The 26385-nt window shown below is 33.0% G+C and overlaps 1 protein-coding gene across 6 annotated transcripts in view; it reads right to left on the minus strand.

Annotated features, from left to right (window-relative positions):
- Positions 1 to 19222, minus strand: part of LOC127701233 (importin-4-like) — a 997117-nt gene extending 977895 nt beyond the window's left edge. For all 6 annotated transcript variants that reach the window (XM_052205057.1, XM_052205056.1, XM_052205054.1 and 3 more), the window contains exons 1-2: positions 19057 to 19222; positions 1921 to 2007 (exon numbers count right to left, since the gene is read on the minus strand). In XM_052205057.1, coding sequence (XP_052061017.1) covers positions 1921 to 2007; positions 19057 to 19122 — 153 coding nt within the window. In that variant the 5' untranslated portion in view covers positions 19123 to 19222. The remainder of the gene's footprint in view (positions 1 to 1920; positions 2008 to 19056) is intronic.
- Positions 19223 to 26385: the final 7163 nt, after the last annotated feature.

Below are 26385 nucleotides of genomic sequence, written 5' to 3' on the forward strand. Positions count from 1 at the left end.
ATAACTAGAGGCTCTAAAGAGCCTGTGTAGCTCACCTAGGTCTATGTGCATTTTCAACAATGGACACACTCCAACATTGCAGGCTAGAATAAAATTTATGACAAAAATCTCTTTTTTTGTTGATCTTGTATTGTTGATTATTTTTTCTGTTTACAGCTTCTCAGTATCTTCTTTAGTTTTTGCCCAAAACACAAAAAGAGGGTAAAAAATCTTCATTGAAGGGCAATCCCTTTTAAAGAGTCTACTAACTATTTCTGACTCTATGGAGGAAAGGGTTAATAGTTTTCAAGATAATAGGCAAAAATGCCAATAATTGGTAAAAATCGTCATTAAAGAGCAAGAACTCCTTCAACGAGTTGACTAACAATTTTGACCATGTTGACTTATTTGTAGATCATTTTGAATTTCAAAATGTCAATCTATCTATTACAGTTTTCAAGATATTAGGCAAAAACACCCAAAATTTGGTGAAAATCGCCATTACAGAGCAATAATTCCAATAATGAGTCGACTGAAGAATTTGGACATTCGACTGATTTGTAGATCTTGTCTTGCTGATCTAAGTTAAGCTTTCTAAAGTTTCTATCTATCTATTGTTGTTTTTAAGATATTAGGCAAAAATGTAAAGAACTGGTAAAAATCGTCATTTAAGGGCAATAACTCTAATAAGGAGTCGTCTAGACCATTTCAGCCATGTTGACTAACTTGTAAATCTTGTCTTGCTGATAATTTTTAGTATTCAAAGTTTCTCTCTAACATAATTTTTTGGCATACAAAATTTTTATCTTGGTATATATGATGAATTTATCTTAAAAGAATAGGTATAAATGGTAAAGTTCGTCATTTAAGGGCAATAATTCCAAAAGAAGTCATCTGACAGTTTTGACCTAGGTAGAGCTCAACATTCCGAACATTTCTGCCGCTGTCAGATTTCTGTTTTAAGTGGTTTTCATAATGATAGACAAAACTTGCATTTTTACCCCCATGTTCTATTTTTAAGACATGTTGGCCTTCTTGGTTTGCAGGCCAGTTCGTCCCGACACATTTTTTGAATTGATACTCCAATGATGATTGTGGCTAAGTTTGGTAAATTTGATGCAGTAGTTTCAGAGTAGAAGATTTTTGCAAAGGTAAAGGAACGAAGACAAAGACGGACGATGGACACCAAATGATGAGTCAAGATCACTTGGCAATTTGGGCCAAGAAAGCAAAAACAAAGAAGTACATGAAATAGTGGACAAATATTTAAGATCAGAAATTGTGAATTTACCAAAGGTAAACAAAGTATTATGGAATTCTAAGGATACAAATCCAAAACTTCTCAAAGATGCCGACAGATCCCTGCAAAGGACTCAGTGGTACCTAGTGAAAAGGTGTTCCAGCTTTCTGACAGATCCTTGAAAAGTTTGTCGAAAAAATCAGAAGAAACTTTTGAATTGTCATTGGATTCCTTGAATTTGCTCTTGTATGCACATAGAGATTTGTCCAGCCAAAGGAGAAAGTTATTAACACCTGTGTTCGACAAAAAGCATAAAGAAAAGGGACAGGAAGAAGAGAAAATTTCCCAGTGTTTTACTGCAGGTCGGAAGATGACAAAAAATGACAATATTTCTAAACCTCATTAATTTTCATATCAGTTAACCAGTTAATCAGTCGAAAGATTATCAGAGTAACAAGTTAAGTAAAAATGTTCAATTTGACAACACTACTATATATGATATTACAAAGTTCAATTTTTAGGGCCATTTTAAGGCCTTCGTAACTCCTTTCTAGGTGAAATTGGGAAAAAAACACATTGGACATATCACCCCTGGAAAAAAAAACACAATTATTCCTGCTAACAGTCACTGTGGTCCTTTGCAAATTCTTAAGAAATTATACATCATGTTACTACTACTTTTTTTCTTTCTAAGTACAAACCTGAGGAACTTGAGATAACTCTAAAACTTTGCATAAACCTGGAATAATATCAGGATCTTTGAATAGCTCCTTCAACTGTTGAGTTGCCTACAGTAAAAAAATATGTACATTTTAGTGAATGAATAACATGTCACAAAAGTAGACAATGAGAGCTCAGTAATAATACAACAAGGGATCTGTAATGAGATATTCAGTAGGAGATCAGTTCTGGTAAAGGATCAGTATTGATACACTCAGTAAGGGATCAGTAATGATACACCCAGTAAAGTATCAGTTATGATACACCCAGTAAGGGATCAGTAATGATACACCCAGTAAGTATCAGTAATGATACACCCAGTAAGCAGTCAGTAATGATGCACCTAATAAGGGGTCAGTAATGATACACCCAGTAAGGGGTCAGTAATGATGCACCTGGTAAGGGGTCAGTAATTATGATACACTCAGTAAGGGATCAATAATAATGATACTCATAATAAGGGATCAGTAATGATACACTCAGTAGGGGATCAGTAAAAATACACCCAGTAAAAGATCAGTAATGATGCAACCAGTAAGGGGTCAGTAATGATACACCCAGTAAGGTGTCATTAAGATACTCACAGTTAGGGATCAGTCAATATATACTCGGTAGGGGATAAGTAATGATACACACAGTAAGGGATGTCATGATACACTCCGTAGGGGATTAGTAATGATACACTTAGTAAGGGATACATTCAGTAAAGAATCAGTCATGATACACCCAGTAAGGGACCAGTAAAGATACTCTCAGTAAGGGATCAGTAATGAAACACTCAGTATGGAATCAGTTATGATACAATCAGTAAGGGATCAGTAATGATACACTCAGTAAGGGATCAGTTATGATACACAGTAAGGGATCAGTTATGATACACACAATAAGGGATCAGTTATGATACAATCAGTAAGGAATCAGTTATGATACACACAGTAAGGGATCAGTAATGATACACAGTAAGGGATCAGTTACGATACACAAAATAAGGGATCAGTTATGATACAATCAGTAAGGGATCAGTTATGATACACACAGTAAGGGATCAGTTATGACACACCCAGTAAGGTATCAGTAATGATACACACAGTAAGGGATCAGTTATGATACACCAGTAATGGATCAGTTATGATACACCCAGTAAGGGATCAGTAATGATAGACCCAGTAAGGGATCAGTTATGACACACCCAGTAAGGGATCAGTAATGATAAACACAGTAAGGGATCAGTTATGATACACACAGTAATGGATCAGTTATGATACACCCAGTAAGGGATCAGTAATGATACACCCAGTAAGGGATCAGTAAATTAATGATACACACAGTAAGGGAACAGTTATGATACACTCAGTAAGGGATCAGTTATGATACACTCAGTAAGGAATCAGTAATGTTACTCACAGTAAAGGATCAGTAATGATACAACAGGGATGACCATGATTACTGTCAAAAGTAATTGATTAATATTTTTTGTATAATCAATTAATAATCATTTACATACCAGATATCATTGACAGACCACTATGACTAATGATTCCCCTTAGACTGACCTTATCACAAACTAATACTACTAATACATGAAAACTAAGCAAAAGTTTTAAAGTCAATAAACTATGACTGAGAGGGCAGGGCCAAATAATCTCCATGGAAATGAGTTGTGCCAATGCTACTGCATACCAAATATCATTTACCTACCACTAATCACACAAACCAATACATTGTTGGTTACACTACTGTCCAAGATTAGGGGGAGGGTTTTGCTCGCCTTCAAACTAGCCTAATCCCAGACACATTCTGTATGTGCCTGTCCCAATCAGGAGCCTGTAATTCAGTGATTGTAGTTTGTTGCTGTATATCATATTTTGTCTGTTCATTATTTTGTACATAATCAGACCGTTAGTTCATTTGTTATTCCGGGGCCTTTTATAGCTGACTATGTTGTATGGGTTTTGCTCATTGTTGAAGGTCATATGGTGACCTATATTTGTTAACTTCTATGTCATTGGGTGTCTGGTGGAGAGTTGTCTCATTGGCAATCATACCAAACCTTCTCATTTTTTTATTGATGCCAAAGCCAGAAATTCAAGACTAAAGTTTTGCTTTTTTGATTTTGACAAAACGAGACAAAAATTGACACTTTAACAGTCAACATTTCCAAAATGGATTCTCCTATTTTTCTGATAGATCTAGATAGACCTTTCCCTGCTGATAATTTTTACCTTGTAAAATTTGCTCTTACTGCCTTAGTTTTGAGATATAAGCCAAAATCTGAATTAGACCCCTATGTTCTATTTTAAGCAACAGCTGCCATGTTTGTTGATGGATCAAATCCCTGGATACAATTTTTAAACTAGATACCTTGAGGAACATTCAGGTAAAATTTGGTAACATTTAGCCCAATAGTTTTAGAGGTGAATTTTTTTTCAAGTTTACAACTACAGAAGGACAGACGATGATGATTATGACGACAATGACGATGGAGGATGCCAAGGGATGGCAAATGCTCACATGGCCTTATTTGACAGGTGAGCTAAAAATCTATAAATTATAAAGAGAAATTTGTGATTTACTTTAAGAGTTTATATTCGAGGACAACCATTATTTGTGATTAATTGTATGGTTCACAGAACAATTTTATATATCACCTTTTAATCATTCTTTAGTGTACTTTAAACTATGTCTATCTTTCATTTTATGTTTGATAGAACTATTAACCTTCATATTTATACATTACATTATATTTTATCTGTACCATCAACTGAAGAATAAGAGGCAACAACAGATCTGAATAAGGCATTTGATAGAACTATTAATCGTCATATTTATACATTACATAAGATCTGTGCTATCAACTGAAGAATAAATGCATGTCTATTTTCTTTAAACTATTTCACTAAACTAATCGAAATGTAATTGAAAATTTTGAAGATTACAGATGCCTATTGATTATTTGAAATAAGGTAATCAATAACAATAGATTATGATTACCCCATCCCTATGATACACACAGTAAAGGATCATTTGATCAATTAAAAAATAAACAAGAGGCTGTCAGAGTGACAGCAAACCGGATTTTCCTGCAGAGGTCGAACCCTAAACAGTTGAGCAAGTATGGATACTACATTTAAACTTAAAACAGCTCTGAATTTGGATTGTGATTGAATATTTGACACAGCATAGGTTTGTGACACGAAACGAATGTGGTCAAAGAACTGAAATATTTGAAATTGGACATTTAAATACCTATTATGGTCCAATATCCAAAATCTAAGTACATATTAGAATCAGCATATCAAAGAACCCCAAGAATTCAATTTTTGATGAAATCAGACAAAAGTTTAATTTAGGACCCTTTGGACCTAAATGTGGACCAATTTGATAAAGGAGCCCACAATCCAAAATCTCTCAATACATGGTTAGATTCAGCATTTCAAAGAACCCCATAAATTCAATTTTTAATTTTGGACCCTGATTTGGACCAACTTGAAAACTAGGCAAAACAAGCATTCTGAGAGTATTGCATGGCAATACATAGTCCCCTACCGGGTAAAAATTACATTATACTGGAACAAAATGCTAACTTGTTCTATAACTTGTCATGGTGTAAACAAAAAGTAAATATCAAGTCATTATATTTAAGCATGACTAAAAACGGTGTGAATAACTGATTATATGAGTGACTTTTTCAAGTCCAAGGACCATAACATGCAGAAAATTATCAGACCAAAACAAAAATTTGAACTCGATCTGGAACTTGTCATGATAAAACTATATACATGTACCAATTATCAATCAATATCTTCAAGCATGATGAAAAAAGTGTGGAAAACACTGTTAACATTGGATATGATTAATAGTTCTCTAAAATTAGATATGATGTAACACAATGTATAGCTATTTTCAAATTATAATCAAATATAATTAATAGTTCCAAATATTTTTTCTTTCATTTGTCACAAACTAATATAGATTTGTAACTTATCTATAAAGTGTCAACAAATTTTATCTACACAATGTAATGTAATGAAATATATACCTTAATGAAAATAGATTATTATCTAATTAAAGGATTTCACTGAATAATATTTTTTATATAGACATGTATATTTTCAGAAAATTAGTTAATACAAAATAACAAACAAACAAACTGGCACAAATTTTTCAAACAATTTACTAAAGAATTTCTTTAAAAAAATGAGTTATCTCTCTTTGTATAGAAATATGGTTTAACATAGTACTCTAACATTAGATATGGATTTTTTTTATGGACCATAACTCTGGACTAAATCATCAGAATGGAACAAAATTCGAACTTATATCTATAACTTGTCATGATAAAACCATATAACAAATATTAAATCAATATCTTTAAGAACGAAGAAAAAAAGTGTGGAAAGCTGATTTGCCGGACTGATAGATGGACAGACAGACGGACGGACGGACGGACGGACGGACGGACGGACGGACAGACAGACAGACAGACAGACAGACAGACAGACAGACAGACAGACAGACAGACAGATGGAGTGCAAACCTAAAGTCCCCTTCAAGTCGGTAGGGGACTAAAAATCTAATATTTAAATACAGGTTTAGATTCAGCATTTGAAAGAATCCTATATACTGTGAAAGTACTTCTATTCATGGGTATCAATTTTTCATGAATTGAGCAAAAGTGACATGTTCGTGGGTTTTTAAATTCGTGGATTTTTAGTTTTCTGAAGAAAAAAATCGGGTGAATATTTTGAACCCATCAGAAACAAAGATTCTTGAAAGTTATCATATCATGTTCTTCTCTCATTTCTGACAACATTCATCAATTTTTTTAATGAAATAATTGCTTTCAACTGAAATAAGCTGATTCATCTCTGAATACAAATTGTTTCATTGAAGGAAATTGCAAAGTAAACATTTTAATTGTTGCACAACTGTAATCAGAAGTGGTGACACTAACTAACCAGAGATCGAATTATCAACAGATTAACAATCATCAAAGGTGTTAATTATAATTGGGCCATAAACATGTCATTTAAAGAAAAAGGTTGCATAAAAAATGCTACAAAATACTGTACTTTGAATTAATACTTATGAAATAATACTTATTATATAAAAACTCAAGCCCAATATGAAATTATTTTTTTTTTTTTTTCGTGCGAGAATTATAAGAAGATTAAATGAACACTTCATCATCATATTATCTTCTTCAGAAGTCTGACTTTCATCTTTCAAAACTAATTTTTCATGAGAATTAAAAGGTTAAAAGTCGTACAACTTAGGTAATTTAAAGATTAAAATCCTGTCTGAAGTTGAATATACTACACTGGTGCTACGCCACTGCATATAGTTCATATTGAGTTTGCTAATATTCCATGTTTTCTCTAGATTATATGTCCGTATCCATGTAGTGAAATCTACAGGGGATCTTTCCATGTATTGATTTGGACAACAGTTGCCATATTTCGTTGGACAATTAAATTCGTGGATAAAGCCTTCCACGAAAACCACGAAAATTGGTACCCCACGAATAAAAGTACTTTCACAGTATATTTAATTTATGTTGAAATGAAACACAGGTTAATTTTATCCATAATATTTTCTGTGCAAAGGGAAATAACTCAAACTGGATAAAAAGTTTTCTAAAATAAGATATGATGCAATTTTTCAAATTATAATCAATAATATAATAACAACAACCAGTGATGACTAAGTTCTCTAAAATTAGATATGATTTAACACTCAAACATTGTTAGAATCAGCATATCAAAGAACCAAAGAATTCAATTTTTGATGAAATTAAACAAAAGTTTAATTTAGGACCCTTTGGACCTCAATGTGATATTATCTTATTAATAATGAAAAGAAATACAGGTTTAGATTAAGCATTTCAAAGAACCCTATATATATTCAATTTATGTTGAAATCAAACAAAGTTTAATTTTGGACCCCGATTTGGAACAACTTGAAAACTGGGCCCAAAATCAGAAATCTAAATATATGTTAATAAATAGACAATATAAACTTAGTTTTTAAAGGAGTTCACTTCATCAAAAAAAAATATATAGCAATCAGAAAATTAGTTTTTACAGAAAAAAAAACAAACTTGCCACAAAATTCTTCAAACAATTTACCAAAGAAAAGAAGAAAAAAATCCAAAATGTTATTTATCATTAATACAATGTCTTTTCAAAATCTATAAAACTTATCAGTAACAAGAAATAATTCCAAAACAAAGCTCCAATAATTCGTCATTCCCATTGTCGCCTGACATTGGGCAAAGTCCAGTACAAATTGGTTTGTGATATGCATAATTGACGCCTATGGATTGACCCTGTATGTCATTCAAATCTTCTTGAAATTACGAACAGGAATATATATATGGTTTAGGGGTGGGGATCTCAACCGTTTACAAGTTCTTAAACAGGAGGGGGGAGTAGGGGTGACCCCAGGGGACTCGCCTTATATTTCATTTGATTTGTTTTATTGTCCCATACAAGAATATATATGGTTTCGGGGTGGGGATCTTGACCATTAACAAGTTTTCAAAAAGAAGAGGGATGGGGGTTACCCCAGGGGACTTCCCCTCAATTTCATTTGATTTTTTTTATTGTCCCATTCAAGAATATATATGGTTTCCGGGTGGGGATCTTGACCGTTTCCAAGTTTTCAAAAAGAAGGGGGGTGGGGTTTACCCCAGGGGACTTCCCCTCAATTTCATTTGATTTGTTTTATTGTCCCATTCAAGAATATATATGGTTTAGGGGTGAGTATCTCGACCGTTTACAAGTTATCAAAAAGAAGGGGGTTAGGGGTTACCCCCATGGACTTCCCCTATATTTCATTTGATTTGTTTTATTGTCCCATACAAGAATATATATGGTTTACGGGTGGGGATCTCGACCGTTTACAAGTTCTCAAACAGGAGCGGGTGGGGGTGACCCCAGGGGACTCGCCTTTTATTTCATTTGATTTGTTTTATTGTCCCATACAAGAATATATATGGTTTGGGTGTGGGAATCTTGACCATTTACAAGTTTTCAAAAAGAAGGGGGGTGGGGGTGACCCCCCCTGGACTTCCACTATATTTCATTTGATTTGTGTTATTGTCTCATACAAGAATATATATGGTTTAGGGGTGGGGATCTTGACAATCTTGACAATCACATGATGACAAGAGAACTTTTAAGAAACCATATGTACATGTACAGAAACGTCATTTTGACAAACTATCAAACAAGAAAGATTGTTTAGGGAAACCAGCAACTTTCAAAAAGAAAAAATTCAAAAGAAGCTACAAGAGCAGGACAAGAAGTTCCTATAAAGCAAATAATTTCTCCTGTGAGTACTTCAGTTCAGCAATTGAATACACAATTTACCTAAACATAAGTTATAAACACACCAGACAATTTCATTGGTGGGAAAGTGATAAAATTCTTAGAGAATTGGATGAGTTTAACTTCAGATAACTGGGTTTTAGATGTTGTAAAAGGGTATCAAATTGAGTTTGAACAAATTCTATCACAAAACAAGGAACCAAATATATTGCAATTTAATACAGATGAAACAAATATGGTGCAGTTAGAAATAGATAAATTTTTACACAAACATATTATAAAACCAGTGACATATATTAATAATCAATATGTTTCAAATATTTTTATAAGACCAAATAAAATGCTCCGCTCGGCGCAGCTTGATACGACCGCAGAGGTCGAACCCTGAACAGTTGGGGCAAGTATGGACACAACATTCAAGCTTGATACAGCACTGAATTTGGATTGTGATTAAATATTTGACACAGCACAGGTTTCTGACACAGAATGAATGTGGTCTAAGAACTTAAAATTTTTTAATTTACCTATTCAAACCATATCATTATTATTTGCTTTTATATATAAATCAGAAATAACCAATTTAAAATGGAAAATTTTAAAAGAAAAAAAAATCCCCCCCCCCCCCAAATTTTTTGAACCCCTTATGATTCATCACCCACAAACTCAATCCCAGATTTCCCTTTGTGGTATGGTACCTGCAGTACAATTTCAGAGAGATCCATACACTTGAACACAAGTTATTGTCTGGAAACTAGAAAAATGCTTGTTTTTTGGCCTCTTTTTGGCCCCAAATTCCTAAAATTTTGAGGCAATTACCCCCAAAATCAATCCCAGCCTTCCCTTTGTGGTATGGTACCTTTCAGTACAATTTCAGAGAGATCCATACACTTGAACACAAGTTATTGTCTGGAAACTAGAAAAATGCTTGTTTTAGCCCCTTTTTTGGCCCCTAATTCCTAATATTTTGAGGCAATTACCCCCAAAATCAATCCCAGCATTCCCTTTGTGATATGGAACCTTGTGGTACAATGTCAGAGAGATCCATACACTAACACACAAGTTATGTCTGGAAGTTACAAAAATGCTTATTGTTGGCCCCTTTTTTGGCCCCTAATTCCTTAACTGTTGGTACCATAACCCCCAAAATAAATCCCAATCTTCCTTTTGTGGTATTGAACCTTATGGTAAAATTTCATAGAGATCCATTCACTTAAACTAAAGTTAGAGTGCGAAAACCAATGTGTCTTCGGACAACGCCGGACGACGACAACGACGACAACGTCATACCAATATTTTTGCGGACGTATAAAAAGGATGGTACATATAGATAGATTTTAAATTTAAAAGTTCTCAACAATGATATTGAAAAACGCCATTTTAAAATGGAAACATTAAAGTCAGCAATACAATGTGCGTCCAAAAATTGCTGGTTTGCTTCTATTGATTTGAAAGACGCATATTATTCTATTTCTATTGACCATAAATACCGAAAATATTTACGGTTCTATTGGAATGATCAATTGTATGAGTATACATGTTTGCCTAATGGGCTGACAACTGCGCCAAGGATATTTACAAAAGTTTTAAAAGTGCCATTTTCACATCTAAGAATAAAATGCTCCGCAGGGCACAGCTTGATACGACCGCAGAGGTCGAACCCTGAACAGCTGGGTCAAGTATGGACACAACATTCAAGCTTGATACAGCTCTGAATTTGGATTGTGATTAAATATTTGACACAGCATAGGTTACTGACACAGAATGAATGTGGTCTAAGAACTTAAAAAATTTTAAATTGGACATTCACCTATTATGGTCCAATATCCAAAATCTAAATACATGGTTAGATTCAGCATATCAAAGAACCCCAAGAATTCAATTTTTGATGAAATCAAACAAAGTTTAATTTTGGACCCTTTTGACCTCAATGTGGACAAAGTTGATAACGGGGCCCAAAAATCAAAAATCTAAATACATGGTTAGATTAAGCATATCAAAGAACCCCATATATTCAATTTTTGTTGAAATCAAACAAAGTTTAATTTTGGACCCCGATTTGGACCAACTTGAAAACTGGGCCCATAATCAAAAATCTAAATACATGTTTAGATTCAGCATATCAAAGAACCCTAAGAATTCAATTTTTGTTAAAATCAAACTAAGTTTAATTTTGGACCCTTTGAACCTTAATGAAGACCAAATTGAAAACGGAACCAAAAATTAAGAATCTAAATACACGGCTAGCTTCGGCATATCAAAGAACCCCAATAATTCAATTTTTGATGAAATCAAACAAAGTTTAATTTTGGACCCTTTGGACCTCAATGTGGACCAATTTAAAAACGGGGCCCAAAATCCAAAAACTTAATACACGGTTAGATTCTGCATATTAAAGAACCCCAAGAATTCAAGAATAAAACCCCATTGAAATTGGTCAAGAAATAAGCAATTTATTCGAAGTATCTTCTTTTGCACAATACTGTGCAATTGAATATTTCTTGCTATTGTGCAATACTGTACAATTGACAATTTCTTGCTATTGCGCAATATTGTGCTATTGGATATTTCTTGCTATTGCGCAATACTGTGCAATTGAAGATTTCTTGCTATTGCGCAATACTGTGCAATTGAAGATTTCTTGCTATTGTGCAATACTGTGCAATTGAAAATTTCTTGCTATTGCACAATTCTTATTATATAATAATTTACACATCCTGTTTGGTGTGTATCTCCAACCATATCATTATTATTTGCTTTTAAATATAAATCAGAAATAACCAACTTAAAATGGAAAATTTTAAAAGAAAAAAAAAAGGAAAAAAAAATCCCCCCCCAAATTTTTTGAACCCCCTTATGATTCATCACCCCCAAACTCAATCCCAGCCTTCCCTTTGTGGTATGGTACCTTGCAGTACAATTTCAGAGAGATCCATACACTTGAACACAAGTTATTGTCTGGAAACTAGAAAAATGCTTGTTTTTAGGCCCCTTTTTGGCCCCAAATTCCTAAACGTTTAGGGCAATTACCCCCAAACTCAAACCCAGCTTTCCTCTTGTGATATGGAACCTTGTAGTACAATTTCATAAAGATCCATACACTTACACACAAGTTATTGTCCTGAAACTAGAAAAATGCTTGTTTTTTCCCCCTTTTTTGGCCCCTAATTCCTAAAATTTTGAGGCAATTACCCCCAAAATCAATCCCAGCCTTCCCTTTGTGGTATGGTACCTTGCAGTACAATTTCAGAGAGATCCATACACTTGAACACAAGTAATTGTCTGGAAACTAGAAAAATGCTATTTTTGGCCCCTTTTTGGCCCCTTATTCCTAAACGTTTTGGGCAATTACCCACAAACTTAATTCCAGCTTTCCCTTTTTGATATGGAATCTTGTAGTTCAATTTCAGAAAGATCCATACACTTACACACAAGTTATCATCATGAAACTAGAAAAATGCTTTGAGTGCGAAAACCAATGTGTCTTCGGACGACGACGACGACGCCGGACAACACGACGACGACAACGACGCCAACGTCATACCAATATACGACCAAAAAATTTTTAATTTTTGCGGTCGTATAAAAATTGGACACAAAAATGTAGCTTACATTGACGATAGTCTTTTGATCAGTGATAGTTATTCACAATGTACAATTAATATTTCTGATACTGTCACCTTATTGGATAAATTAAGCTTTACTATTCATCCAGTCAAGTCTGTTTTTGAACCGACACTAATAGTTTTATTTTTAGGATTTGTGTTGAATTCCATAACAATGACAATTAAACTTACCACCGATAAAGCACAAGCAATAAAACTTTTATGCTGTAAATATGTTAAAAACAGACAAATGTTAATCAGACAGTTTGCACAGATTATAGGCAAAATGATTGCTGCAGAACCAGGAGTTGAACATGTGCTTATATACATAAAATCTTTAGAAATAGAAAAAGAAAAGTTTTTAAAACAAAACAATGGAAACTTTGACCATAAAATTATCAATTCAAATGAATCAGTAAATGTGTTAAATTGGTGAATTTCTCATGTTGAGTCTAGTTTGAAGCCATTAGTACGAACAGATCCTTTGATAATTTTAAAAACAGACAGTTCAAAAACTGGTTGGGGTGGTGTTGTTGACAAAACACAACTTCAAACCAAGGGTTTTTGGTCATATCAGGAGCAGAAATTGCACATAAATTATTTAGAACTAAAAGCAGCATTTTTAGCTTTAAATGTTTTTGTTCAACAAAATCTGATAAACATGCGAGATTATACATGGATAATATGGTAGCTGTGACCTATATAGACAAAATGGGAGGTAGAATTCAGTCTCTCAATAACTTAACAAGAGAAATATGGCAGTGGTGTATACATAGAAACATTTGGTTAAGTGCTTGTCATTTACCAGGAAAAACTAATGTTGAAGCGGAAAATTGTCACGTTCTAACAATACAGATCTAGAATGGAAACTTAACACTAATTTTTTTATGTACATTAATTAAGTATAGTATATGGCCCGCATGATATTGATTTATTTGCTTAAAGGATAAATCATCAGTTATCAAGGTATATTTCATACTTACCTGATCCAAATGCTGAAGCAGTAGATGCTTTTTCTATAAGATGGACTAACTTTAACTCGTTTGTTTTTCCTCCTTTCAGCATGGTAGGAAAATTAATCCTAAAACTGATTTTGGAAGAAGCGGAATTAACCTTAATAACACCCTTGTGGAGCACTCAACATTGGTTTCCTCAAATACTGCATCATATTGTTCAGGACTCTTACATAATACCCAGGAAAAAGGGACAACAGTTGTTAATACTACCAACAGACCCTCAAAAGAAACATCCGTTGAAAAAACTGATTTTGGGTGTCTTCAGATTGTCGCGCAAATTGTGCAAAATACAGGACTATCAAAAAAGGCTGCAGAAATTGTCATCTCATCCTGGAGACAAAGTACACAAAAACAGTTTTGGACATATCTCAAAAAATGGTGTACATTTTGTTGTAAACGAAAGATTGATATTTTTACGCCAACTGAGGTGGATGTAATGGAATTTTTGAGTTTTATGAGTCAGGTGTAGGATATAGTTCCATTAACACAGCACGATCTGCGTTATCATCATATTTAACATTGGGGAAAACCCTGCCAATAGGTCAGTGGCCTTTAGTTAAAAGGTTCCTTCGAGGAGTTTATAATAAGCAACCAATGTTTCCTAGATATCAGCAGACATGAGTTGTTAATGTTGTATTAGATTTTTTGATTACTTTATCGCCTGTAAAGGTTTTGTCATGGAGATGTTTAACTTTGAAATTAGTAATGTTATTAGCACTAGTTACTGGACAGAGAATACAGACTTTACATTGTGTAGATTTAGATTTTATGAAAATCACAGAAGACAATGTTGTAATTGAAATAAATGAGATTTTGAAAGTGTCAAAACCAGGAAAACATTTATCACCAATATGCTTGTCAGCATTTGTTGAAGACTCAAGACTGTGTATTGTAACTGTTTTAAAAGCGTATCTCGAAAGAACATCTACAATACGTACATCTCAAAAACTTTTTGTTACATTTGTAAAACCATACCATCATCCTACAATGTACATGTACAAAGTCAACAATTAGTAATTGGATTAAATTGGTTTTAAAACTTGCAGGTGTAAATATTTCTAATTTTAAAACGCACAGTACTAGGGGAGCTAGTACATCAGCAGCACTTAGAGCTGGAGTAAATTCTATACTAAAATCGGCAGGATGGACAAATGAGTCTACGTTTAGGCAATTTTACAATAGACCAGTTACTGTTCAAGAGTACAATGATAACTATAGTGTTCGAGTACTTCGTGGAAAATAGTTGTTTTTGCTTATACTGTAACAATGTTCATGATGTATATAAGTTAATACAATATTATTTGAAAATTTGTTTATCATTACCAAAAGTCCATATTATGATATTGGTTTGTTGTCTACAATTATTAGGGTGTTGGTATGTCAGTGAAACAAATTATTGATATACATAACTTTTACCGTGAGTATGATTCAAATACGCATGTGCTAAACTTTAAATAATTTAATAGTAATTTGGGAATCCAATACATTATTGTAATCTTACAAAACATGTATACATTACATCTATTCAAGTAAATTGGCTCTCAAATCTCATGGTAACTCTTGCATAATATTGGTTTATAAAAATTGTAAAATTAAATGAGGCTTAGTTATAAGACGATATTTGATTTAAATTTTTATAAACCAATAGTTATGCTAAGAGTTAACATGCCCACCCTTTTTATAACCCACCCAGAAAGTTATTCAATTATACTTTTAACTCTTAGAATAACTATTGGTTTATAAAAATTTAAATCAAATATCGTCTTATAACTAAGCCTCATTTAATTTTACAATTATTAACAGAGATTTACAATCAAATAAACAATTGAAAAATATATAATATCACCTTTTGACTTTACCTGGTAATCAAATAATTCACACCTAATATACCTGTCATACTGTGAAATTATATGTCTCCGAGACATGTGTATATTCAAATGAGAAATTAATTGCCATTTTTCTTTTAAATATATTTTCTTAAAAACAAATAATTTCATTAAATATTATTTGTGTTGAATACAAATTGTTTTCTATTAAAGTAGAAAATTGTTATTGTAATTATTGATTGAATGTCATTAAACATGCAGTGTTTTCACCAGGCCCTTAAAGGACCACGGGCCCGCGATGTATAATTTTTGAGTGCGGTGCTATCGGTCTAACGCGATGTATAATTTTTCTCCGTGGTGCTAAAATTTTCAGTAAAAAAATTGTAAATCGGTTAAGTTTGAAATGACTTGTTAAATCTTTTCCGTGCGGTATAAAATTCCAGGTGAAATTTGACCAGTTCAAACCAGTTCACACCCAGATTGTTTACACCACCTGATCTATTTACCTTATGAGGTTAACTTTGTTGATTGGATTTAATCGATGTAATTAAGTTATAGTTACCAAATTAAAAAGTGTTGGGTATGTGTAGATACACCATAGGAGGGACTAAATTCCACGAGAAAGCTTTGCTTTCGAGTGAAATTTAGTCCATCCTATGGTGTATCTACACATAGCCAATCACTTTTTTATTTGGTAAATGACGTGATGATGAAAAGTGCCTTTCCCGCTGCATTATCAATATGCGGGTTTCAGTCGTCTGAAATGGCTGCAAAAATGGAGGTCAGTGACATTGACTTTTTAAACTTTTCTACAACAGTAAACTTTTTGAGCTCTGAGGTGTGGAAGAGCATCGGAATCTGTCCGTGGACCAGTTCGAACTTGGAAATGATCAGACGGGAAGCTGTATTTTATTCAAGGGCAGAGCCAACAAAACGTAATATGGTAAGTTTCATTTTTCTTACAATTTTGTAGTATTTGTGCTTTTATTGTGTATCTCAATTCGTTCTTTTGTGTATTTGGGTCATCAACACTTGACTGACAGTTTTCAGAAAATCCAGGTGTCTTCGTCGAGGTCCACGCTACAACAAGTGCTTCTTTTATGGAAAACAATAAGGTAAACACGACTGATTGTATGAATCGTTTCACCAAGCTGTCCACATGCGTTACCCTGGTGCTATCCCAAAATCCTGGGGAGAACACTGAACATGTTAAATTGATTTCTTTCTTACAAAAAAACAATGAATTTTAACTTTGTCGCTTTATTTTAGCTATATAAGAATATATTTCATTTCAGAGGTGTGTCTACATGCAAAGGGGTAATAAATAAAAATGGTGGCTTTGATGGCCATAAATCACTGACCATTTCACAACACTTTAAATCTCGTCAAAACCTGAAAATCTCTCTTTTATGTGTCATTCTAAATGACAAATTATATGTTGTTTTGTTTAATACTTTTAAAACAATATAACGTTTTTGACGATTGTTAAGAATTATTCCGTAAATTTACAGGTATCCGGTCGTTCCGTCCCCAAACCGATCCGGCCCCAAGTCGATCCGGCCCAAAGTCGATCCGTCCCAAGTCGATCCGGCCCACGTCGATCCGTCCCTACGTCGATCCGGCCCCATAATAAAATATGAATAAACTAAACTGACTTTGGAGGATTTTATGACAAATTTTAACAGTATAAATGGAATTTGTAAAAAGTATCGATGATGGATGACAACAGGCAAGTGAAGTATTGGAGTACCAGTCAAAGAATTATTTTAAATCGATACGAAAATGAGTGTGATTGTGTCTGTTTGTATAGCAGCTTCAACATATTAATATGAAGTTATTTTCCATGATAACTTTGAATGTCATGGCGATTTTTATTTTATTTAATTCACACACAGAATAGCTAAATAAATATTTACAGTCCAATGGAACCTATAAAATTTAACTCATCACAATGACTTGTTTAATCAAATCATTAGTCTATAATTGGTTTGTTTATTCAACAATTGTCTGATGATTGTGAACTACGGTAATGCCACTCGTAATCACTTAATTCAATCAAATCCTGATTGATTAAAGTTATGTATAAATCAACAAGGTCTTTATAGTTTGATCTTTTGTTTGGTGTGATTTGTTATAATAATTAATTGTATTTTTTTTTTCAGGTAACATCAGTCAGAGGCTTCTATAACACATGTTTTTTTTTTTTATAATATCGAATATAGCCAATATATTTTTTTAAAGTTGCCACTTTGAACATTGCTCACACTGAAGTGCATGCTGCCGGGGTCTAACATGTTGGTCACATACCACGCAAGGAAAAGCCATTGTGATATTAGAAGCAAAAGCATTCTGTCTCCTCTTTTATAGAAAGGATTCGGCAAATCAAACAACATTTCTCAATTTGAGAAGTTTTAAGAACTTAAAACAAAAACAAAGTTTGTATGAATCAGCTTGGGGATCGGCTTGTACCGTTGTGTATGTAACTATTTGTTATTACACAGGATGAAAGACTTGTTAAGATTACAGTCAATTGAAAGAAAATGCTAATTACTACTGATTAATGTTGAGGTCTGTTGATTGTACTAAATTCTGTTATATACGTTTTTATTATAATTATACCCAATAATCTTGAAAACTTGTAATGAAAACATAATCAACATAGTTGTTTTATACTCATCTAAAGAACATATTTGTCAAAGGCCATTTTTTTTTACCGTACAACTTTTACATTATAATAAAATTCATAAACATTTATGAATTACAATTAATATATATCTTTAATTTTATTCCTTATAAATATATTTTTTGATTGGGCCGGATCGACTTTAATTATGGGCCGGATCGACGTTGGGCCGGATCGACGTGGGACGGATCGACTTGGGCCGGATCGACGTGGGGCCGGATCGACATGAAAGCAATTTACATAGCCCTTGACATCTTTCTCTCCAAATCCTCGCAAGTCTTGTTAAATCTCGTGGAGACAAGTAATTAGTTCATAGCATACGGAAAAACCTACGAGATTATAATCCCGTTAGAATGATAGTCCCAGGTTTAACCCTGTTGATACAGCATCTTTAACGTTTTAATGCCTATTTTAATGTTATGGGCAATTACACCCCCCTTTTCCTCCGACTTTAGATCCCCACTGATGGAAACATCTCTTGACCTAGAGGCAAGTAGTCTACCATCGAAACGATTGTTTTCAGTTCAGAATTACTTCCTATCATCCACTAGTAGTTTTTTTCTTACAATTAATGTCGAGGAAACGTCAGGCACGTGGACAGTCCATACATTTTTTTCGTCTTTTCTCTCATTTGGATACATATATACTGACAAAAATACCTGCTGTATCGTATTATTATCCGGTACTAATAATTTTGCTAAAGTGTCTTCCAGCTCCTGGGACATGATTATGGAAAAAGATTATTTCTGCAATATTGACGTTTTCCCTCCAATTCAGGTTAATTTAAGTAAGGGGGAAGAAAACGGGTTACACTAAAGACCTGAAAGTGGACCTGAAAAGACCTGAAAAGACCTGAATAATCTGAAGATATACGACTCAAATTATTCAAATTACAATAACTTCTTTATTTTTCAATGGATTTTCTTCAAGTTAGAATTTTGGTAAAGGTAAAGAACCACACTTTATTAGAAATAAAATGTTTTAAATAAAAAACAAATTGTTGATTCCCAAACATGGACCTGAACGAAGAAATGAAAAGACCTGAACGAAGAAATGAAAAGACCTGAACGGACCTAAAAATCTATGGTCGGACTTATTCAAACTTCAACAACTTTTTAAATATTCAATGGATTTCCTTCAACTTTAGATTTTGTAAAATAAAAAATATAACATTTTATTAAAATTAGAAATTAAATAATAAAAAATATGTTTTGGGTGACAAAACTCGGACCTGAAGGGAGAATTAAAAATCTGAATGCATGGTCCTGAAATTCCACTAATATTTTGCTCATTGTTGAAGGCCGTACGGTGACCTATAGTTGTTAACTTCTATGTCATTTGGTCTCTTGTGAGAGTAGTCTCATTGGCAATCATACCACATATTCTTATTTTTATATTCATATTGTATGTTTGTGACAAAACTTGTACCTGAATGAAAAAGGAAAAGACCTGAATGGACCTGGATATATAAAGTTAATTCAACATAGCTATAAAACATTTCATTCCAGAAGAGTCAAAAGTAACTTGTGATAAAATATTTAATTTTAATGAATTAGCTTAAAATGAGCAGTTGTAAACGTGCATTGTCGTTTTTATCAGTTACACATTATTACATAATTATACACAATTAAAACACATTACACTTATTTTAACAATGAAAACACCAAACAATTATTATAGAACAAGCTAATTAATTATCATGTAATCACGCATATATACAAAATGATAATTTCAATCTAAAAAGTTTAATCCTAGGCTTTAATTTCATCAATATTCCTCGTAAATTATTATTTAGACTAATGATACAATTAACACCTTATATCAATACAAGGTGTGAATTACAGCCGGCACACGTTCATCATATGGTAATTAAAACATTCCAATCGACGAACACGCGTCTTTAAATTACATGGTTTATGTGCAAAAATGATACTTTTATTTTCAATATAGATAAATAAGATTTTATTTTCAATATATAAATAAGACCTGTTTATATAAATACAATTTAAACAAGTTAATTAGTTTGAACTGAGACTACTATGTGTTATAGTAGTCTCAGGTTTGAATAATTTCCACGGACAATCCTGTTTTCTCTTTAGGCCCTGGTTTCAACATCAACAAGGTATTTGTTATTTAAATATGTTCCTGTATATATATATAAAGTCATTCTTTCTCTTTAATATAATTTTATTTAAAATAAAAACAAATTGAAAAATTAGGTTCTGTCAGTTTAAATACATCTACCCGTATGATCCATTCAGGTCGGTCTTTCAGTTTATTTCCCCGACAAGGTCCGATTTTTGGAACTAAACAAATATTTTTTTCATTAAATTCTTTATCATTTCAATGAAATATTATACCTTTTCTATAACAAAATTCATATTTCAAGGAGATTGATTGAAAACTAAAACAATTATAGAACTTGAATAAATCTGAGCGCAGATTTTCAGGTCAATTCCGGTAATTTAATTTCCCGTTCAGGTCCGAGTTTTGACACCGGAACAATATTTTTCATAATTCTTTTTTTAATATTATTAATACATTAAATTTTTCGTTTCACAAAATCTAAAGTTGAAGAAAATCCATTGAAAAAAACAGTAATTGAAGTTTGAATAAGTCTGATCGTAGAATTTTAGGTCCGTTCAGGTCTTTTCATTTTTCCATTCAGGTCCAAGTTTTGGCATCAAAAATTTGTTTTGTATTTAAAACATTTTATTTTTAATAAAATGTGGATCTTTACATTTAATTAAATTCTAACTTGAAGAAAATCCTTTGAAAAATAAAAAAGTAATCGTATTTTGAAGAAATCGAGTAGGATATCTTCAGGTCTATTCAGGTCTTTTCAGGTCCACTTTCAGGTCTTTAGTGTAACCCGAAGAAAACTATGTTGGGGCGTGTTTTATTGGTCTCTTCTGCACATCTCCAGAATGTCTTCTGGTGAAGAGTCCAAAAAAATGAATCTGGACCTCTTCTGGAGATATTCTACGGAAGATCAATAAAACAAAAATTCAATTTGCCGTCGAATATAGCAGATTTTTGTTATTTTGAATGACATAAATGAAGTTTACGATGATTTTATAGAAAATTAAAATACGTCCGGTAGACATGACTGTAAAAGTGTGCTCTGTTCGTGACATTTTTCTTTGTTCTTTCCTCTAACTCAATTTTGCTAGACAAATCTGGCTTAAACCCCCATTATTTGATTTTTAAGAATAATCTTAAACTGCACAAAAATTCGTCAATGTTTGTCTCGAATATGATCAAAAAGGACATCTTGTCTATCCATTTTTTTTAAAGTAACCAAACTGGATTATTTTTGTATAAAGCAAAGATATCGGAAAGTTCTCGAAATCATTTTTCTCTCGTGGTCCTTGAAGAAAATCTTCTGGTCCTAACTATTATTTCTATTGCAAAATTTCGATGGTCAAAACCTTCGGACCACCACTTTTCAAAAATTTTCATTGTATATGTATCAATATGCAAGTATACAATGTATACCAGACATTTCTCAGACTGTTTTTTTTTTTTCTTTTTTATTTTTAATAAATCCGTTGGTTGTGTACTGATTGATACTTCAGTCTGGGAGAACAAGATTTATTTCAATATAAGTTGTTATTAGCTTTGAACAAACTTCCAGTAATTGCAAATACTCTTATTTCGGTGCTTTGTGTCTATTGTCTTAATGTAAGTTTTTTTTTTTTTGTGTGTCTCGTACCGATCTTTTGAGTTAATCTAATTGCAGTTGATTTGTGCAGGTTGTTCTTATATTGTACTGTTACACCATTGTCCCAGCTTCGGGAAGGGTTGAGCGCTCACAAACATGTTCTTGTACTGTTACACCACTGTCCCAGGTTAGGGGGCGGGTTGGGCCGGATCTCTCTAACATGTTTAACCCCGCCACATTCTGTATGTATGTGCTTGTCCCAAGTCAGGAGCCTGTAATTTAATGGTTGTCGTTTGTTGCTGTGTTACATATTTGTTTTTCGTTCATTTTTTTGTACATTAATCAGACCGTTAGTTTTCTCGTTTGAATTGTTTTACATTTGTGATTGCGGAGCCTTTTATATCTGACTATGCGGTATAGGCATTGCTTATTGTTGAAGGTCGTACGGTGACCTACAGCTGTTAATTGCTGTCTCATTTGGTCTCTTGTCTCATTGGCAATCTTCGTTTTTATATCAACCCTGCCATATTCTTTGTGTGCCTATCCCAAGTCAGGAGCCTATAGCTTAGTGGTTGTCGTTGGTTCATGCCTCGACTCATATTTGATATTTTGTAAATTATTTTGTTATGTATAATTAGGCCGTTAGTTTTTTCGTTTGAATTGTTTCTCACACTTTTCACGTCGGGCCTTTTATAGACGACTTTTAATACAGTATCGGGTTTTGTCATTGTTGAAGGCCTTAATTACGGTTGCCTATAATTTCTTACATCCACTTCATATTTGAACTCCGGTGGATAGTTGCCTCCTTAGCAATCATACATCTCTTCGTTTTTATATTATATACCCGACTTTTAAACTCGTGCTTTCCTGAACCGAGTCCTGAACAGGCATGACATATTTGTCACTGGGCGTTAAAAATTAGCAACAAACAATCAATCAATTTAAACTTGTGTTAAATAAGAAGAAAAACCATTTGATATTTATTCATTTATTGGGGTGGGGGACAGGAGGATTTCATATATGAATATGGTTGCCTGGTAAGAGCTGAAAAATAGGCATAATTAGCGACAGATTAAAAAAGTTAATAATGCCCTCTTCCCTTTCCCATCCTTTATCTATAAATTTAAACTGACCACCACGGAATAGCCCAACTTAGTGTTGAAAGTAGCGTTTAACACCAATCAATCAAAATCCCTTCCCTAGAATATCAAATAGTCGTCCCTGAACTGTTATTGACCGTGAAGTTCTTATATTTATCCAGCTTATCGTCCTACAGGGATGTCCTACTAAGACTGTCATACCATAAAAACGTTTATAACACAGCTCACATTCTAATATATCTGCATTCATAAATTTATTAATGTCATTTAGACTAAACGACGCCATGTTTGTTATGTGCCTCTGCCGTCTAAACTACCTATCAAAAAAGAAGAGGTGGAAGAGAGCAAGAAGATCTTCCCTATTCAAAAAAACAGAAGTGGACCTCTTCTGGCTCACTACCGAAGAACAAAAAAACACGCCCTTGTTATGTTACACAACTTAGATTCGGACCTCTCGGAATCCTTCCATTCTATGTATGAATGATAGTACTATCATCAACCGAGGAAGAAATGCAAGCTATGCTCGATACATCAAAAAGATATTCAGATAAGCATAGATATAAAATCCATCCAATCAAAAGTGTTTCAATAAATAAATATAATAATTCAAAAGCCGTGAAAACTGAAACCAGATACATATAATATAATTGTATTATATGTCCAGGGGCGGATACAGGCGGGGGCGTGCGCCCCCTAAAATTTGCAAAGCATGGGTTGTCCTCAGCTTAATAAAGTATCTATTCTAAAGAGACGACGAAAATTAAAGTCGTCGCATTCCATCCGTTTTAACATTCAACTTATATTATAAACAGAAAGTTTAACAGAACCAACGTGAATTGATTACCCATCAACTGAACTACGGTTTATTTAAGTTCTATAAATATTATATACTTAATATATAATATTATATAAATTAAAAGAAATGCAGATATAAAAAGATACCAGGGTTCACATGTTGTACACCAGGCGCGAGTTAAGTCTACAAAGAATCATCAGTGACGCTCGAATGAAAATATCTAAAAAGGCCAAATAAAGTACGAAGTTAAGTAATCTATTCTTTTGGGTCGAAAATATTTGGAATTTTGAAAATGTCAAAGTTTATAAAAGTACAGTGACTCAAAAAAGAAAACAAAAGAGAAACAGCTAGCAGGTCAGAATACCGTTAGCAATGATGACCGTGCTTGAAAGTCAAATGTCAAGCTCGTACTGCCGTGTCCTGAATTTAGATAAGAAAAGCGAAAAATCGCATTCGCGAGTGAAATTAATAATTATACATGAAGTTGGTATTTTTGCGCAAGAAATAAATAGAAAGCATACGGCTGGTTTTTTTTTACACCATACTGTTAAAAAATCTGAGATTTTACTCTTATGCATACATGTAGCATTAGACTGTGATTGATTTTAGAAGTAGTTTCAACCAAGGATTTGTATAGTGTACAAATCCTTGTTTCAACTACATGTTTTGATAAAACTTCTTGCTAGAATTGGATGCTTACTTTGACTGATTAAACGATTATATGTTTCTCAAATAGTGTTACTGTTATCTTATTTGACTATATATATGAGTATAATAATTTAATTCTTTTATGTTGACAATGCACATTTCCCGCGTAATACTTAACAAAAATATATAATAAAGTTCATTCAAAGAACCGGCAAAATAATAAATTCGCTATTTGTCGGCGCCGGCAAAATAGCTATTCCTAGAGAAATATGCTCTTTTCTCGGCATTAATTAAGATACAAATGTATAATCATATTAAACAAACTAATGAAAATAGTTCAAAATTCAATTAGCTAGGAGTCCCCTATCCTTAGTGCCAATGACTTTTTTATAAAGGATCCTATGCTTTCTACCTGTTTTTGTGTTGATGGGCAAAGAATATTTATCATTTTTTCATTTTCATTGAGGCTATTAAAATTTTCTATACTTTTAGCCTTTGTTAATTTTCAATAAAAACTGGTCTAATGGAAGCGTTTTTCCTGCAATACAAAAGAAAATGTTTTTCATCCTCAATGGTATTGCAGGACTGACACAAACGGTTTTCCCTAGGGATATTTAGGTGTCTCCCTTTTTCTATTAATAAATTATGATCACTATTTAAAATCTTAATTAAGTGATATTACGTCTATTTTCAAATATATTAGAATTCAGATAATCCATATGTTTCTATTGTATTACTTTGTTTTAATGTTTTATATAATAGAAGTTTACTGCTATTATCTATTTTCTCAAATTTATGTTTATATAATTTTTCATAATGATTAAGGAGTTTAACTTTTAATTCAGTTTTAAGTAAAATTGAGAATGGAAATGGGGAATGTGTCAAAGAGACAACAACCCGACCATAGAGCAGACAACAGCCGAAGGCCACCAATGGGTCTTCAATGCAGCGAGAAACTCCAGCACCCGGAGGCGTCCTTCAGCTGGCCCCCAGACAAATATGTATACTAGTTCAGTGATAATGAACGTCATACTAAACTCCAAATTATACACAAGAAACTAAAATTAAAAATGATACAAGACTAACAGAGGCTCCTGACTTGGGACAGGCGCAAAAATGCGGCGGGTTTAAACATGTTTTTTGAGATCTCAACCCTCCCCCTATACCTCTAGCCAATGTAGAAAAAACAAACGCACAACAGTACGCACAGTAAAACTCAGTTTAAGAGAAGTCCAATTTTATTTGGTTTAGATTCTTACACTCCTCAATATGTTTAAAATCTACATTTGCTTCTTTTGCAATGTTTTTTGTATACGTAAACCATGTGTAACATCCTGCTGAGTCTAGATTCTTTGATAGAGTGAAAGCCTCATACAATAAGGGATTTATACAATTATTTAGAAGTCTTGTTAAATATAGTAAACTTTGGACCTTTATTTTCATTTCTAATGGATAGCGACTTAATTCTTTTCTTACTGCTAAATTTGATGCATGTTTTCGTGTTCCCAAAATATGTTTACAAAATGATAAATGAAGTTTTTCAAAACAAGTTTTATCAGTAAAATCAAGAAAGTCAATGTCTTTATGGGATACATTTGCCCTCTGGACAGCTCTATATAATGTTATATATGTATCCATAAAAGTAACCTCTGAATTATATGTAGCAATTGATTCCACCATAGTATTAAACAAACTACATGCTTCTTTAATAGGGATATTATTTAAAGAACCAGTAAAGGATTTAATAGCAAACATTACCTTTTCGCCTTTTTTACTAGTT

Source organism: Mytilus californianus, unplaced genomic scaffold (genome assembly GCF_021869535.1).
Source record: "Mytilus californianus isolate M0D057914Y unplaced genomic scaffold, xbMytCali1.0.p SCAF_5, whole genome shotgun sequence".
Lineage (NCBI taxonomy): Eukaryota > Metazoa > Mollusca > Bivalvia > Mytilida > Mytilidae > Mytilus > Mytilus californianus.